Source organism: Talaromyces rugulosus, chromosome I, assembly GCF_013368755.1.
Source record: "Talaromyces rugulosus chromosome I, complete sequence".
Taxonomy (NCBI): domain Eukaryota; kingdom Fungi; phylum Ascomycota; class Eurotiomycetes; order Eurotiales; family Trichocomaceae; genus Talaromyces; species Talaromyces rugulosus.
Window position 1 is genome coordinate 1,323,715 of NC_049561.1, and position 17,604 is coordinate 1,341,318.

At 47.9% G+C, this 17,604-nt stretch overlaps 7 protein-coding genes across 7 annotated transcripts; 5 read left to right on the forward strand and 2 right to left on the reverse strand.

Annotated features, from left to right (window-relative positions):
• Positions 1-1,199: 1,199 nt before the first annotated feature.
• TRUGW13939_00437 (uncharacterized protein) lies at positions 1,200-2,243 on the forward strand (the record flags this gene model as incomplete). Its single annotated transcript, XM_035483645.1, has 2 exons — positions 1,200-1,698; positions 1,771-2,243. The coding sequence occupies 2 exons, from the start codon at positions 1,200-1,202 to the stop codon at positions 2,241-2,243; spliced, it is 972 nt and encodes a 323-aa protein (XP_035339538.1).
• A 539-nt stretch (positions 2,244-2,782) lies between these two features.
• Positions 2,783-4,165, forward strand: TRUGW13939_00438 (uncharacterized protein; the record flags this gene model as incomplete). Its single annotated transcript, XM_035483646.1, has 3 exons — positions 2,783-3,002; positions 3,199-3,655; positions 3,721-4,165. 3 exons carry the CDS (start codon positions 2,783-2,785, stop codon positions 4,163-4,165), a joined length of 1,122 nt encoding a protein of 373 aa, XP_035339539.1.
• Positions 4,166-4,599: 434 nt separating this feature from the next.
• Positions 4,600-6,069, reverse strand: TRUGW13939_00439 (uncharacterized protein; the record flags this gene model as incomplete). The annotated part of the gene is made up of 3 exons (XM_035483647.1): positions 4,600-5,545; positions 5,629-5,809; positions 5,877-6,069. 3 exons carry the CDS (start codon positions 6,067-6,069, stop codon positions 4,600-4,602), a joined length of 1,320 nt encoding a protein of 439 aa, XP_035339540.1.
• A 751-nt stretch (positions 6,070-6,820) lies between these two features.
• Positions 6,821-8,985, forward strand: TRUGW13939_00440 (uncharacterized protein; the record flags this gene model as incomplete). The annotated part of the gene is made up of 3 exons (XM_035483648.1): positions 6,821-7,228; positions 7,423-8,889; positions 8,944-8,985. 3 exons carry the CDS (start codon positions 6,821-6,823, stop codon positions 8,983-8,985), a joined length of 1,917 nt encoding a protein of 638 aa, XP_035339541.1.
• A 593-nt stretch (positions 8,986-9,578) lies between these two features.
• On the forward strand, positions 9,579-12,299 carry TRUGW13939_00441 (uncharacterized protein; the record flags this gene model as incomplete). Its single annotated transcript, XM_035483649.1, has 3 exons — positions 9,579-9,639; positions 9,702-11,503; positions 11,559-12,299. 3 exons carry the CDS (start codon positions 9,579-9,581, stop codon positions 12,297-12,299), a joined length of 2,604 nt encoding a protein of 867 aa, XP_035339542.1.
• Positions 12,300-12,955: 656 nt separating this feature from the next.
• TRUGW13939_00442 (uncharacterized protein) lies at positions 12,956-14,018 on the reverse strand (the record flags this gene model as incomplete). The annotated part of the gene is made up of 3 exons (XM_035483650.1): positions 12,956-12,978; positions 13,038-13,712; positions 13,775-14,018. The coding sequence occupies 3 exons, from the start codon at positions 14,016-14,018 to the stop codon at positions 12,956-12,958; spliced, it is 942 nt and encodes a 313-aa protein (XP_035339543.1).
• Positions 14,019-14,352: 334 nt separating this feature from the next.
• TRUGW13939_00443 (uncharacterized protein) lies at positions 14,353-17,513 on the forward strand (the record flags this gene model as incomplete). Its single annotated transcript, XM_035483651.1, has 7 exons — positions 14,353-14,828; positions 14,891-15,571; positions 15,631-15,987; positions 16,245-16,315; positions 16,364-16,405; positions 16,462-17,385; positions 17,443-17,513. Coding segments are annotated over 7 exons (2,622 nt in total), but the record flags the coding sequence as incomplete, so codon positions are not given.
• Positions 17,514-17,604: the final 91 nt, after the last annotated feature.

The following is a 17,604-nucleotide window of genomic DNA, read 5'->3' on the forward strand; positions in this document are numbered from 1 at the left end:
AAGAAGGCTTTTGGCGTTCTTATAAAATTTGCGTCACCTTTTGTGGTCACTCACATGCATCATACATCACTTTGAGCTTTTTCTTTTTTCTGTTTTCTGTTTTTCTATTCATTCGGCCTTGTTTTCTTGTCCCTTGAATTGTTGTCATTTGAGCAGTGTTTTTTTCAAGTAGAAAGTATCTAGGTCAAATTGGCCAATATTTATTGTTGTTTCGTGATTAAAAGAATTATCTTCATCTAACCCTAAACTTGGAGTATTATTTAACACGCAATTCGGACAAATAAGATCGATAGAAACGTCCTAGTGTGTTGCCATTTCTTGCTTCAAACAGTCTAGTACGTATAATTATCTCCGAAAGAGGGGCACATTATCTCTTGGAAACTCGGGGAGGCAGGCGTAAATAATAGCTAAGAGAGGGGCGGGGCCGTTTAATTTACGGAGTATACCGTGCCAAAAAAATATATCCTATTTAGACTTAGTTTACTTTTGGAATTTCTCGTCGAAAATATGTGAATCCTAAGCGTTTTGATGAAATTTTTTAAGAAATTCGAATTAATTACCATATCTGGTAATTTGTTTGGCGGCAAGGTCATCTAGAAATTTCATCCAAATCCAACAAACACGTTTCAGGTCAGAAGTGGGTCTTCCAAATCCCTAGTATACACGTACTCCGCAGGAAAAAGACGAGCTTTCCAATTAGGCCATAATATAGTCTCCTCCACGCCAATCCGTACGCATGCACTAACCATATATATCCACAAATCGTGCCACCCTGCTCATGCGGCGCAGCGGGACTCGGTAGGATGCACGATTGAACTGGCGCGCCATTCCCCTCTCCTACAAATTCGAAGCTGGAGCTTCTCCTCTCTCTCTCTCTCTCTCTCTCTCTCCCTGTACAAAAAGTATCCTTACTCAGGGTCTTTTGCGGTGTTTAACACATGAATTGGGTCAATATGGTCGGCCTTTGTACTTTTACCGCTCTCACATGCTTGGCTTTTCTAGGAGGCAATGCGCAAGCCAATAGTTCCCCGCTTCTGGACATTGTTCCAAAGCGCGAGGTTCTCTACGTTGGCGGACGGTACACGAACATATTAACGGCAAGCCTCTCGATTCCTACTACTTTTTACTAAACGTATGATCTAAGACTGGGAGGGAAATAAAAACAGGGCAATGCAACAACAAATTCTACATCAATGACCATGATAGGGCAAATTTACGTCGAGAAGCTTTCCCCTCACCCAGCCCCGGCGAACCCACCACTTCCCATTATCTTCATTGCAGGCGCGGCCCAGACCGGCACGAATTTTCTTGATACTCCAGATGGACGGCCAGGATGGGCGTCCTATTTCCTCTCCAAGGGTCACACAGTCTACCTCTCCGACCAGCCTTCACGCGGCCGCTCGTTTTGGTTTCCCGGACAGGGAATCATGGGCGATATTGGCTCCCCGGATGATGTTTCTGATATCTTCACGGACGTACAAAACAATGGCAACCAATGGCCGCAGGCGAAGCTTCACACGCAATGGCCCGGGACTGGTCGCATTGGCGACTCAACTTTCGACGCTTTTTACCGGAGCCAAATGCAGTTCCAAAACGACCGCTTCATAAGCGAAGAACAAAATGCGCAGGCGTATTCGGCTCTAGTCGACCTTGTAGGCGACTGTTATATCATCAGTCACTCGCAGGCGGGTGCATACGGTATATCTTATCTTCAAAGCCAAACATTATTTATGACTCTGATGAGAGAGGTGGCTAACGAATTTTGGTTAGGCTGGAGGGTCGGAGACATGCGCCCCGATCTTGTCAAGGGTATTGTCCAGCTTGAGCCTTCTGGTCCACCGTTCACGCTCCGTCCGCCGTTTGGAACTGACCCAGCTTTCGCTTTCGGTCTCACAGACCTCGAAATCGGATACAAACCGTCGGCAGGCAAGAATGCCGAGTATATAGAGACAACCATCGAGCCAGCAATCGACGCCGATCACGACGAGTGCATCATGCAAAAGTCGCCCGCGAAGCAGTTGACGAACCTGGGAAAAATCCCAGAACTTGTTGTTACCGGCGAAGCATCGTTCCATGCGCCGTACGACTACTGCACCGTCAAGTATCTGAAGCAAGTTGGTGTAGACGTAGAGTTTGCGGATCTAGGCAAGGAGGGCATTCATGGCAACGGACACATGTTCTTCATGGAGAAGAACAACCTTGAGATCGCAGACCTGGTGTACCAGTGGCTTAAAAGGCACTGATTGATATATATATATCCATTACCAGTTGATATAGAAGAATTTTTGTGTCTAGACGGCACTTTTTCAATTTAGCTTTTTAAGGTTACCGTGTTCCCGTGTGGGTCTGCCACTCCTCACGCTGATTCGACACAAGCGTCCCGGCTTTTCCTTAGCACTGTCGTCTAATCAGTTCACAACTTCACCATCGACGACGCTGTACGATTGAAGCTATTTACGCAGAGGACATACCTATAATACTGAGCTAGGAAGGGAAGGAGAGAATACGAGAGATCTACAGGTGGAGAAACGTGGCAATATCCTCGATGTCATAAGCCTTAAGGATAAGGATCGGCAAACTCTCCGGATCCGGCTAGAGCGTGTATAGTAGTTGCAGCTGAAGTGTGCGCCCCAATCACTGGAATACGAGGCTAGTCGCGCATCTCCTATCCTCTTGCGCAATAATCCATGACTATAAAACACATGCATCCCTGTCACCCACTAGCACGACTTCCGACACAACCCTTGCATGTGCTGTCTCCCAATTGTCTATTCTATCCGCCATGGCAGGCTCGGGCGCGGGGTCACCAGCGTATCGAGCTGAAACGAATGATCCGAATCTGGATCAGCGAGTCAGCATCTCGTTCATTTTGATTGATACTTTTTTCCTGCTGGTGTTCTTCGCGAGCCGCTATTTCAACCCCAAGGCCGTGGGAGTCCCCATGGTCGTGTGTAATACGCTGTGCTATGTGCTTTGCATGGGGAGTGCAGCCACGGGAATCTGTGAGTCTTTTCCTTGTCTTCTCGCATGGGCCGTGGACGATTTGAGAATACGAATGAGGTGGAAAGCATTGAACATTGAGCATTTCCCAACGCTTGAGGAGAAGAAAAAAGAACGGCCAGATATGAAGCTTCAATGGCTTCAGTCAAGATGGGGAAATCCGATCAAGTGAATGAATAGGCACTAACGCTCCATAAGTGATGGTTAAAATAGGCGGCGCAGGGCACCACGCTGATACCGTCCCAGTGAGCACCGTTGAGAACTGGCTGAAACTATCCAAAGTTCTCGAATTTACCTACACGCCCGCCATCATGTTCGCCAAACTTGCCGCTCTATTCCTCTACCACCAACTCTTCGAAGTCTCGAGTTACCGCCGCGTCATTATTGGCCTCGGCGTGATCATCATCCTTCAAGGCGTGATTTCCCTTATCCTAGCGTTTTCGATTTGCAGGCCTTTTAGGTACTTCTGGACCCAGGCGGTTGATATTCACGATGGGAGTTGTGGAGACGTGATGCTTTTTTATAAGACCTATAGCATTCCGAGTCTGGTCACGGATGTGGTCATGGTGATACTCCCCTGGCCGATTCTTCTCAAACTGCAAATGCCTACAACCGAAAAGATTGGCCTTTTTTTTACTTTTCTGGCTGCTTCGATGTAAGTTACACGTTCTCGGCCTATATTGAAGAAGGGGAGGAAAAGTTTATTGACAACGACCATAGGGGCATAATAACATGCGCGCTTCGCTTCTCCGTCTTCTTTACCACCCCGCTCTTCTCGGACCCAACATGGTACGCCTCGGGGGGTCCAATGATTTACGCCCTCATCGAACCCTCCATCTACATGATAGCTAGCATACTACCCACCACGCGGCATCTCTACCGGCGAGTCTACAGAAATGTGCAACGAGCTGCGCAGCTGCGTAGTGCGCAGAGCAACAGTGATGCCAATAACATTTCTCAATTGGCAGAACTCGGGCGTATCGGCAACAGTGACACAGGCAGCCACAGAACCACACGACCTGTGGATGTCTGGGAGGTAGACGCAAATTCAAGTCAGGAGGAGCTAACGCTAAGAGAGTGGCATCAATCCAGGCCAGCAGGCACTTCATCGCCGGGTACGCCAGAAGCGCGTTCTTTCGTGAGCAGTAAGATCACAAAATATTAGGCGTTTTATACGGATATTACATAGCCTTGATGAATTGAAATGTATATAAAACAGTTCCAAGTACCTCAGAGTACTATTAAAATCTCTATTTTTAATACAGTAGATTATATTCTACTTCCCCCACGAAAGGCATCAATTGATGCAATCTATCATTGCAATCTTCTAGATGTCTCCGTATAATAATCCAAAAGTTAAAAAAAAAATAGGAAAATATGCTATTCAATTGAAGATAACCTGAGACATAATAGACTTACAGTTGCTAACATACAGAGAAAGTGAAGGTAAAAGAAAACTTAGGAAGGAATGCAAAACACACATCAAAACTCCAGCATAACGCATATATATCCTTCGAAATAGGAAATGCATGAAAAACAACCCCTTTTACTACTTTTTTTGTTTCTTTTTTTCTCTTGACAAGTGTTTTTTTTTTTTTTTTAGTTCGAGTGAGATTTCTTCTTCACTCTCATCGCACCCTCGTACAAGAAGCGGTCTACTGCGGCAGCTACGGTCAAAGTACCACCGATAACAGCACAAACACCGGTCAAAAAGTTGGTAAAGGTCTTGGGGCGGTCTTCGCGGTTGATGACCTTCATAGGGGAGATGTCGTAGTTGAAGAAAACGCCAGGGATACCGCCCTGCGCGTGAATGCGTTCCTTATGGCCCTCGGCTGCGTCGTCGCCACCAGTGACAGATCGCTTGTGCGAAGTCACAGAGTATTGATGCGTTTCAACACTGCCTGATGAGCCGTGTGCGGCGCCGTGCAGTCCCAGCGGCGTGCTCTCGTGGTCTTGATGGACCTCGCTGGATCGCTGGGAATCCCATCCCAGGGGGAGATAGGAGGTCGAAACAACTTTGACGAAATACATGAAGTTGTAAGCTGGCTCGTCGCTCATCTGCTGCGTTCCATCTAGAGGGTTTGTGTGGTGGTGGTCTGTCCATTGCCAACGCTGCGAGACCTCGTCGGAGAGCTGAGGTCCGAATCTGAGCTGGTGAATGATGTGGCTCATGGTGTGCTTGTCACTGCCTTCCAAGCTCCTGTCCAGATATGTCTCCAAGTCATGGGCATGGACGTTTCCACTGGTGAAAGAACGGCCGGGGGCGATGTGGAAGTTGCCAACCACCTTGTTCACCCGGATATCACCCTCAATGCGGCAACCTTCTCGACGTTGCGCATCAATTTTGTCCGCGTAACCCTCCCGGAGACATTGTTCGATGTTGTCGCCCTTGCCAAAAGCCCATTGCTTCGCAGCGTATGCCTCTCGGACTTCATCGCAACTGTTGCAGCATCCTGGCTTTTTCGCATTCTCTGGCGCTGGTGCTCCTCCACATTCTCCACAATATTCGGGATCAAGGTGTACAGCGACTTCGTTCTTTGCGTGCCTGAAGAAATAGAACAATCCGTCAGTATAAAGAAGACACGTGCCTTTCTAGGCGATTGGGCGCATGTAGGTCTCCAAACTCACAGTTCAAGTTTCTCAACGTCTATAACTCGGCCACCTTCAGCAGCCGAGCTCAAGCGCACCTTGTTCACACCGTGGGCAACTCCAACTTGTTGCTCGCCAGAAACGTCCATGACGTCTAGTGTCAAGAGCTCGCATGGCAATCTGGGGAAGGTCATGTTCAAATGAATCTCCATTCTCTCCCCTAAAAGAAAACCAAGCCATTGTATTAGCCATATGCCATGCATTGTTCTGGTACATTTTCATTATACCTCGTGACTTGTCCACAATCAATTCGGGGAGGACAACCACCCTGCGGTAATCTGCCCATTCACCCCATACCAACCAAAAAATAATGAGCAATGAAGCCAAGGTAACAACGCCGCCAGATGTCGTTCTGACACGAGCATCCTCGACCGTCTTTGCGAAGGCATCGAGCCTTGTGAACCGCGATTTGCCAGCCATTGCGGTGATCGGCGTCCAAGAGAGTGTAAATGAATGGAAATGACACGAAAGCACCACCAAGCTCCTGCGATGAGGGCTTCTGGACGGGAGTATTCACAAATCACAGATCATGCGAATGCTACCCAGGGCGACACTAAATGCACGCGAAAGGAGCGACGGAAGAATTGGAAGAATTATGCATGACCGAGATCTGGCCAGCTTGCAATATAGCCTTTAATGCTGTATTCGGAAGGCGGCCACTGGATGCCCCACATAGGCCATATCAGGACTAGCGGCCGGTATGGTCACGTGCGGCGTGTTTCTGCCTACAACGTCACCGGTGCAGAGACCGCCGTTAGCAAAGATTTGCCTGCTGCTTTTCCTCTCAACACGCTCCTCGTGGAATCTTACAAATCCTACAACTTTCACGCATTCAGTCGTTTCAGCATTGGTTTCATGCCTTTATATTCACTTTGAGCTATACAAAGGACGCTTCCTCGATCTCTGTTCTATGAAAGAATTTTGACCTGAAAGGAGTTTCAGCAGCGGACCTCCCAGCCGAGCAGCAGATCGATCTTCCAACGCAACTCCACATCTTGTCTCTCATTTCAACTTTGATTCGTCTCAGCTCAAAGTTTACGCTGGTCACACTCTTTGTCACTCGACGCGCCTGCGCAGTCTGCAAACGTCGATAGCTAAACATAGCTTTTTTTGTCGTTTACCACACCCGACTATGCCTATGTTGGGCGTGTCCTCTCGAAATACATCAAATATGGCTAGGACCAAGGTCTCTCAAACTCGCTCCAGCACGTCGCGGGGTGGTATTCGCAAACGCACTGCTACACGAGCCGATCGGGACGGAGACTTAGACATGGCTGGACCTGACAGAGGCCGTGGAGGGAAACGAGGCCGCGGACGCGGTGGCCAGCCTCAACCGCGTGATGGGCTTAGGTCAAACCTCAACCAAGATCGCATCAAGAAAGCCATGGAGGGAGGTGGTGCGAGTACTCAGGCAACTTTCCGACAAAGTGGCAACAAACCCCCACTGGAAGAGATCAGCATTACCGGATGGAAATTGAGCAAGGCCGCAACGAATGCAGACGGAGGTGTCAGAAGCACCGTTGACTGGCTCGAGAAAAAACTTACTTCCAACAAGCCCGGACGCAAAAACATTATCAAGGTATGTGCAACATCAGCGTTGGCGGTCACCAATGCAGTATCCGTACGGCGTCCTAGATTTCGGAGTGCGCTTCTCGTTTCATAACGAAAAATATTCTCTTTCAAGCGACATACGATAATTTCCAGGCCATATTGCGTATACACTTGGGTGACTGCAATATACGAACTCTTTCACGCCTTACTAACGTTCACTAGCACCGCGTTGAAGGGGACGCAATTATAGTATCTGTTCGCCCGGAGGTTTTGGACAGGATGCTCCATTTCAACAACTTCACATTTGCTGGAGCGTTACTCACGGTTGAGAAATACGAAAACGGGTCCTCAGTCTCTACAGAGGATATGAAGGGGAGGCTCAAGGCTTTCTTGGCCAATCGGTTCATTGCAAGCGGCAAGATTCTTAATCTGCAGGGTTTATCTGCCGATCCTATTCTTAGGGAAATAGGACTGTTTCACAGCCCTACTACTGAGTCCAAATTTTATCAAGCTTTGATGAAAGTCTGGAGTTTGGAATTCCCGACACAACTAGCAAGCCAAGAAGCAGTCGTCAATCTCAGTCTTGCGAACAACGCGCTTTCTAGTATTCAACCTATCACCGTTCTTTCCCAGAATTTTCCAAACCTCAAGGCTCTCGACCTCTCCAACAATAACTTCCAGGATGACAAGGGTCTTGGTGGATGGCGATGGAAATTCCGTCAGTTGGAGTTTTTGGATCTCAGCAACAACCCGATCAGTTTCACTCCAAATTTCAAGGAGACCATGATGAAATGGTATCCTAAACTGAAGACTCTCAACCATGTCCAGGTTCGCACCGACGAAGAAGTGGCTGCTCAAAGCCGAGCCCCTATCCCGGTCCAAGCACCTTTCTTTCAAGACGAAGGAAGTATTGCCGAGAACTTTATCCGAAAATTCTTCCTTGGATTTGATGGAGATCGAAATGCCACCATCAACGCCTATTATGACAACAGCTCAGCATTCTCATACAACGTCAATCCTGCCGCGCCGCGGGCTGCTCAAGACAGCACAGCAACATCGGGATGGGAAAACTGGATAAAAAACAGCCGCAATTTGAAAAAGATCAACCATCTTGGGCCTAGGATGAGCCGTATGTTTGTCGGCTCTGAGAGCATCCGCGAAATTTGGAACATCATGCCGAAAACTCAACACCCTGGCATTGACCAAGCAACCCAATGGCTCTTCGAATGCCATTTGATACCTTGCCTTCCGGACGTTACTGGACAGAGTACATCTGGTGTTGGGGGCTTACTTGTCATGATTCACGGGCAATTCGACGAACTGGCGGGCACAAAGGTGGAAACTCGCAGCTTTGACCGAACTTTTATACTCGGCCCAAGCACTGGTCCTGAAAATGTCCGAGTGATCAGCGACATGCTCACTCTCAGAACTTACGGTGGATCCAGTGCATGGGATGCTGGAGTTCAAATGGCCCCTTCACCCGCAGCTGCCGCTCAGCCTGTCCATCCAGAAGCACCGCAGGGTTATGGTGCTCCAGCACCGGGAAAGTCAGACATTCAAGTTCAGCAAGAACAGCTTATTTTGCAGCTGAGCTTTAATACCAAATTGAAACTGGAATTTGCACAGCAAGCATTGCTGCAGCATAATTGGAATATTGAGGGGGCATTGAAGGCCTTTGAAGAATCCAAGGTAAGGAGCGGTGCATGTTTTAAGACGAGGGCAATAGACTGACGAAATCCACAGGCCAACAACCAGATCCCAGCCGAGGCGTGGGTTGTTGTTTAATCTTGGCAGTTGTCTGACATCTGAATTACTGTTTAGACCTTTTGTTTCTCCTTTTCTATGGCTTTTATTATTTTTGAGCTAATCTATGTTTGGCGCAACGGCGTTTGAATCTGGCCTTGTATAAATTTATATGTTGCATGATGATGAACTAGCATAGGTTGGGGAGCTTGTGGTTTTATTTTCTTCTCCTATTCACATGTATTACTTAGCAGTTAGCTATAGCGCAAAGTATCACACGGAGCGCTTCAACACCACAATATTCTGTCTGTAGTTAAGGAATACTTGTATGTTCATTTTGTTAGGGAGTACTAGAAATTTGAAACAAAGGTGAAAAAATTTTTCAAGCAAAAAAAAACCCAATAGGTTGTTCTTTCCCCGTATTATTGTAGAGAAGCCGCAGTGACGACAAGGTGGCCGCGCACTAGTCGCGAACCGCCACGGTCTGAGAAGCTCCTCCAAACCAGCTCGACTCAATCACCCCGTCCATAATCAGCCATCAAATGTCGCCACGCCCATAACTTTCTGCATATACCTCTAGCCGATGTGCAATTAGCATATGGCAAGACCACACTTGACCCGTACACATCTGTCAAATGTCCACTGCCATCCACATGAACGCCAACGAAGCGTCGAATTTAGACCATTTAGATGCAGGTCAGTACATGTACTATCCCCCACCATTTATTTAGCTATATTTTAACTATCGAATTGTACAGTCGATTATGACCCCATCACGCATTTGAACGCAATCTTCTCCCACCCTTCGACTCTCTCCTCAGTATCACAGACCTCCGAGATCCTCCGTGTTTACCAGAACGATCTAGACAATGACATCGCACAGCTGGTAGAGGAGCAGGTTACTTCCAATGCCGATAGCGTGCAGCGCATCCAGGCCGCGAAGGCGGACCTGGCCGAGCTGTTCAAGAAGATCAACGATGTACGAGAACGAGCGTCGCGAACCGAGCAAGCGATCATGGACATGACGGCGGATATAAAGCAACTGGACAGCGCAAAGAAAAACCTCACCCTGTCCATGACGGCATTGAAGCGCTTGCAAATGCTGACGACAGCATATGAACAGCTACGGGCACTGGCGAAAACACGGCAGTATCGCGATTGTGCACAGCTTCTTCAAGCAGTTATCCAGCTCATGGCACACTTCAAGTCTTATAGATCGATCGATCAAATAGCGACTTTGAGTAGGAATGTGGCCGATATTCAACGCGAACTATTGGAGCAAATCTGTGAAGATTTTGAGATAACTTTCGCCAAGGGCGAGGTGGTGCAAAGACGAGGTGTACTCTCCGAGGCCTGTCTCGTTATGGATGCATTGGGTGAAAATGCGCGATCCAGGCTTACAACTTGGTACTGCAACACGCAACTTCGAGAATATCGTCAGGTGTTTCGGGGTAACGAGGAAGCTGGGTCTTTGGACAATATTTCTCGTCGTTACTCTTGGTTCAGAAGAATGATGAAGACATACGATGATGAGCACGCTGCTATCTTTCCTACGTCCTGGAGAGTCAATGAGGTATTGGCGAATGCTTTCTGTGAAGGCACGCGCGATGACTTTAAAGGTATTCTCTCCAGATCCGTGCGAAGTGGGCAGACTTTCGACGTCAATCTCTTGCTTTCTTGTCTACAAGAAACTCTCGATTTTGAGCATTCTCTTGATAAGCGGTTTTCGACTACGTCTCGGCCTTCAACCGATACGATTGCATCATCTACAGCGGAGTCCGCCGTGTTCACACAAGTAATATCTGAAGCCTTTGAGCCTTATCTAGGTGTCTGGGTTGACGCACAAGACAAACAGCTGGCGAGTCTGCTACCGAAATATCGACAGCAACCACTCAAGCGAGATGATGATGAATTTCACGCCCAACTTGTCATTCCTTCATCTACAGAGCTTTTCACTTTCTACAGACATTCACTCGCACAGTGCGCAAAACTCTCAACCAGCAGTAGCTTGGCTGAATTGTCAAAAGTATTCGCAAGATATTTAGATCAATACGCGCAGCAGGTGCTTCTCACTTATATTAGCGAGCGCCCAACAGGACAAACGCCGTCAAAGGTTCCATCTATTGAAGATCTTATCTTGGTTCTGAACACGGCAGACTATTGCTATACGACCTGCAACCAATTAGAGGAAAAGATCAAAGGGCGGATAGACGAAAGTCTCAAGAATACTGTCGATTTCGAGAGCCAGGCCGATACTTTCATGGGCATTGCTAGCGCAGCAGTTCGTGGATTGGTCCGGAAAGTTGAAGTTGAGCTAGAACCTTGCTGGCGTGAGATGCGAAATTCTCCATGGAGCAAGCTTGAGAATGCCGGCGACCAAAGCTCGTATGTGGCAGAGTTGCTTTCCAAGACCAAGTCCAAAGCAGAGGACATTCTTCAGCTCCTTCACAAGCAACAGTATGCGCGCGCGTTTGGTGATAACATCGTGGAATTCATCTCGAATAGTTTCACAAGCACAGTTTATCAATGTCGCCCTGTCTCAGAAACAGGCGCGGAACAGGTAATTCCAACACTGGATAAAATCCAAAAATATCTAAAGCTAACCCATGTCTTAGATGTTACTCGACCTTTATACTTTAAAGAGTGGATTGACGTCGCTGCTGCCCTCTGCACCTGCTGGCTTTGTGAAGAGAGTCAACAACAGCTTCGCCAAAGTTGATACCCTCCTCAAAACCATACAGGTCCGACCTTCACCGCCAGAAGCCCTGGTCCAGGCATATCTTATTCAAATCGCGGACCGAAACGAAGTGAACTTCCGGCGGGTCCTCGAGATTAAAGGCATTCGCTCCAAGCAGGAACAGGGTCCTCTTGTAGAACTGTTCAATTTGCATAGAGCTTCTGACAGACATGCTCCAAGTCTACAACAAAGCAACCCTGTATTTTCACTCTTCCACATCTCGCCGACTGCGTCCGGACCAGCAACTGGTTCGGCCGTGTCTCACGGGTTGAGTAACCTGGGCTCAACCGCTACAGCATCGATGGGTGGGCCAAGCCGCTTCGACCCAAGCATACTCGGCTCAGCCATTATTTCAGCAGCGAGAGACGGCGTCGACCGACTTCCACTTGGGTCTGGCGGTGCTGTTGGAGCTGGTGGTTCTCATGCTGGTTCTGGATCGGCCTCGCCAGCTCCGACATTATCTGGCCAACGCTTGACAGGCGATAACTTTGATGGCGGTCCCCCTTCAAGCTCGAACAATCTCAATGATAACCTCAGGAATCTCGGCAAGTTTTTCCGTCGAGATCTGGGCGGGTTTGGGGGGAGGTTTGGTCGTGCTGCAGAAGATTCTAATCGGTAGATAGTTGGACAATTGGATAGTCATTTTACGTATATACTTTGGGGGTTTGATTCAGTAGTTCTATACAGGTATTTCACATTAACTATCTATGGAATTACACTCAGCATGCTGTGCAACACTACTTATGTACTACGGCTATATCACTCGTGTATAATTGTAAACCAAATGAGTTCGCTCGAGATAGGGTGAAGATATCGAGCTACATCATACCGCGGTAGAGTTGCTGCACTCCTATAGGAAACTTTTCTAAATTAGCATGCTTTCAAACAAATGATGAAGAAAACAAAAAAAGTGAAAATAGAAATGAATGGGCGTCAGCAAAAAATTAGAGTGTTGTTGTTGCTTTTAAATCGTCATAGCTGCAAGAGCAGCTAAGGGTTAAAAAGGTATCATCATTCGCCATGAATGGAGTGTAGTGTTGAGACAGATGCAGTGAAAAATAAAGAAATAATAAACGTACCTTGTGAGCTATACAGAATTTCATTCTGAATGCTGGCTCTACGTGATGTTAGGATGAGACCATGTTTCATAGCAACATCGCTTTTCTCTCATAAGACTGTTCATTCGATAACCTATAAAAGTGTCGAAATGCTTGATGTAACCTATTTTCAGGACATGACATTCGTATCACGTATAAATATAAGCCGTTGAACTGTTTAGTCGAAGAGACCACCGAATCCTGTATTGCGAGTTAATACGGTTATGTTTATTATCAAAAATAGAACGACAGTCACTTACCACCCTCGTCACTCTCCTCCTCCTCTTCTTCCTCCTCCTTGGCAGCTGGGGCAGCACCGCCGTCAGTGGCGGCGGCGGCAGCAGCAGGAGCAGCGGCGGCGTAAGCGTCAGGGTTGGCGATACGGTCCTTAAGCTCCTCGATCTCAGGCCAGCTGATTTCAGTTTCAATAGCAATGGCCAGGACCTTCTTGTAGGTGTTGACAACCGAGTGCAAAACGGATGGCACGGTAGGGAAGTTGGCGGCCAAAGAGATGGAAGCAATGGTGTTGGCAGCAATGCTGAGGGCCTTGAGGAGTTGCTCATCCTCGATGTCCAAAACATCGGCACCGAAGGTCTGACCATCATCGTAGATCTGAGTAATGGACATACCGTAGGTGAACGGAGAGATGTTCAACATGTTAAGAAGGGTGGCCTCGGAGGCACCGACCTTGGCACCAGCCTCAACGAGCTTCAAGTCGGAGGTAATTTCAATGGTACCACGAGCAATCTTGGTGGGGACACCGAGAGCCTGGAAGAAAGATGTCTTACCAGGTTCCATACCAGTGTTTCCGGCAGGAATGAAGACATCGAGAGGGGCGACGGCACCAGCACGAGCAGGGGCGGCGACACGGTTGGCCAGAATCTTTTCACGGATAGCCTTCAAGTCGGCGTTGGTGAAGATGAAACCAACGTTGCCTATACAAATGATCCATGTCAGAACGGGAACCCCTTGAATGGTATCGAAAATGGAAACAAACCTCTGACGAAAGGCAGGAGACGTTCGTACTCGGGGTTGTCGTTGACAAAACCCTTAAGAGCACGGCGGACCATGGTGTTCTTGCCCATAAGGACAACACCCTCGCCACGGAGACTCACACGAATCTCGTGCATCTGCTGGGAGCTGACATTGTCGACGGAGACGATGAAAATAGTCTTGTACTCGTCAAGAAGCCCCTTGAGCTTATCGAAGTAAGCGGACTTGGTAGCGGATTTGCCCCCCATTTCTTCTTGATTTCTGTGAAGAGAGGATGTTTAAGGGCAAATGGAGAGAATTGCGATGTGTTGATGTCTCTTCGGACGGTTGATGGTGTGAAGATTAGAAAATGTGTGCGCGACTCGGGAAAAACTGTGGTTCGGCTAAGTCGCCCCACTTGGAGCTGCTGTCCAATCAGCGCCCGGAGGCGCCCATCACCGCAAAAAGATTCCATCGTCGTTTTGTGTCTGGCGATTTCTTTTGCGATGCTGAGTTTTTGCGCTTTAATGTTCCTGGTCCAGTGAACATCTTCCGGACGAGCATCCACCATTTCTGCTACACCGCATTCTAGTTCTACAGTAGATTTGGCTACGCAAATTGCCCCTCAATCGCGAGATATTGGCGATTACTATCATGGCTCTAAAGCCTCAGCATCCGTTCCAATGCCTGCGATATGTTGATCGCCAAGATTCAGGTCTCATAATTGCATCAGCAGGTGCAAAGCTTTATTCTTTCTCGGTCAATGACGGTCGTAAGCTCTATACATGGCCTCCTAGTGGGGGTACTAGCAGCCCAACCTCTCAAGTTGACTCTGCTGAGCGCGGTGATGAGCCGCCTGAGAAGAAAAGGAAGCTTTTGCCAGGTAGCACTGCTGAGAACGAAAAAGAGGAAGCTCAAGCCAAGAGCGAGTCTGCCATCAGTGTTCCTACCTGGTCGACCATTCCGATCTTGGTCATCTCCCATTCAGGTCGCTATGTAATAGCAGTGACGGCAGAAGACAAAAATGTTCGAGTTCTCGAAATCGATTCCGATGGAGTGCTGACGCAATTGAGTGCAAGGTAAGATACTTTATGCTCCGATGTATCACGAAACATGCAGCAGGTCTCACAAGGAACAACAGACCAGTCCCAAAACGGCCATGCGCGATATCACTGTCATTTGACGACAACACAATTTTCAGTGCCGATAAAGGCGGAGATGTGTATGGTCTTTCTTTCCACCCTTCCGAGGATGGAGAGTTACGAATTGTCTCTCGGCCAAAGAAGGCTTATCAGCCGGCAGCAAACGCTCAAGTAGTCCACACGAAAAGAAACTTATATTCTCTCCAGCAACAGCTTCGTCAACAGCAGGAACACGAAAAACAAGGAATTGAGCACACGGTCAGTCGTCCGGTGAAGCCCAACGCACTTCTCGGGCATATTTCTATACTCACAGATATTGCCCTTGGAGCTGTGCCATCGACATCATCCACCGATAAACCACATGTCTACCTTATCACGGCAGATCGCGACGAACAAATCCGAGTGTCTCGCGGTCCACCTCAGACGCACATTATAGAGGCATATTGCTTGGGTCACGAATTATTCGTTACCAGACTCTGCACTCTTACTTCTGCTCCACATCTTTTAATCTCAGGGGGTGGTGACGATTATCTCTTGGTATGGGATTGGAGAATCGGTCAACCCTTGCACAAGGTCCAAATCGCCACAGAAGGGAAGCAAGGCAAACCCGTTGTTAGAGGCATATGGGAGATCCACTTCAATGGCAGCTCATCAGTTGCTATCCTTGTGGCTTTTAATGGGTATGTAAATCCACATTACATCGACAAGAGTCTTTAACGCTAACCTTCTTAAAATGCAGATCGCCCGAGCTCCAAAGTTTCTTGCTACAAGAAGACGGCCAACTAACACCCCAAAAATCCATCCAGGCATCTGGAAATGTTTTGGATGTCACATGGGCTGAAAGTCAAGCTACTCTCTTCCTTTCCATCGATGCATGTCACGAGGCGGGCTCGACTAAGACATGGAGGAAAAATTTCAGTGCAACCCAAACTCTTGTCGAAAGCTACATAGCCAAGGTCCAGGATGGTAGCTTGGAATTTGAATCGACTACTGCTCAAGTTGTTGAGCAGGTGAACTCTCAGGGGACAGAAGATGTTGTTGCTGTGCTGGACGACGAGCCGGCACAGCAAAAGGCTCAGAAGGCACTGAGTGGGACGTTGTACAATTTTGATAATCTTCGCAAATGGCCAAAAGGCGAAGACATCTAGAAAAGCCTACCTAGATAGTATATATATTACATGATTACAAGAGCGAGAAACGACGAAACTTGTATCCGTGGTTTATTGTTGCCAGAAAAAAAAAGGGCCGAGGCCCAGGGCCGATAAGGCTTAAGCCCTTATCACCCCTCATTCTTGGCATTACCTTCCTCAATCTTCCGCTTACTCCGCGCAACCTTGGAAGCTCGAGAAGCAGAGCTTTGGAACGCAAAATGTATAGCAAATTTGAGCCTTTGAAGAATGATCTTCTCTTGAGGGCTGCAAGAGGTTTGTTTTGGCGCCTCAATTGGGTCCGACGCTGACTCAAAATCATAGGGGAAACCGTCGAGCGGCCGCCGATATGGGTTATGAGACAAGGTACAACCTTTCGTGTTTTTGGATATTCAGTATCTAATACTTCTTGACACACCTAGCTGGGCGATATTTACCCGAATATCATGAAGCCAAGGGCAACCGGGACTTTTTCGACTGCTGTCGGTCGCCCGAGATCGCTTCCACCCTCACTCTGCAACCCATTGAGCGCTTCGAAGGGCTCATCGATGCTGCCATTATTTTCTCCGATATTCTCGTGATTCCGCAAGCGATGGGAATGACGGTGGAGATGATTGATAAGAAGGGCCCGAGTTTTCCGGAACCATTGCAATCGCCCGATGACGGCCAGTACGAGAAGATCTTGCAAAAGCAGGTGGATGTGGAAAAGGAGTTGGACTATGTCTACAAGGCCATCACACTCACCCGAACCAAGCTTAATGGCCGAGTGCCGCTCATCGGATTCTGCGGTGCCCCATGGACCCTACTCTGCTACATGGTCGAAGGGGGCGGCACGAAATTGTTTGTGCAATCCAAGAAATGGATATACAAATACCCCAAGGAGAGCAAGGCGTTGCTTCAGAAAATTTCCGAGATTTGTGTTGAATATCTGGCTCTACAAGTCTCTGCTGGTGCTCAACTGGTACAAATCTTTGATTCGTGGGCAGGCGAACTGTCACCGGCAACATTTAAGGAATTCTCTCTTCCCTACCTTCGATATATCTCTCAAAACTTGCCAAAACGGCTACAGGAACTTGGAATCGACGCGGTTCCCATGACTGTCTTTGCCAAGGGTGCATGGTTTGCACTAGATGAACTCTGCGACAGTGGATACAACGTGGTTGGCTTGGACTGGCTACATGATCCGGCCGAGGCGTATAAAATTGCTCGAGGACGTGTGACACTGCAGGGAAATGCCGACCCTGGTGTTTTGTACGGAGAACACTCTGCTATAACCGCTACCGTTGAGAATATGGTCAAGGGATTTGGTGGAGGCAAGAAGGGTTGGATTGCCAACCTTGGTCACGGTACGAGATGCTGTCGTTATTTTTATTGTGGTGGTATACTAATTACATTTTTAATAGGGATTACACCATTTGTCAACCCAGATGACCTCAGATTCTTCTTCGAAGAGATCCATAGGCTGACGAAATGATGTTTTCGGCCTAAATAGAGGATAGCAAAAGCACAGTAAAATAGCATCGTTGGTTACAATTCCAGATATAACTTATTAAACCGCAATGTCC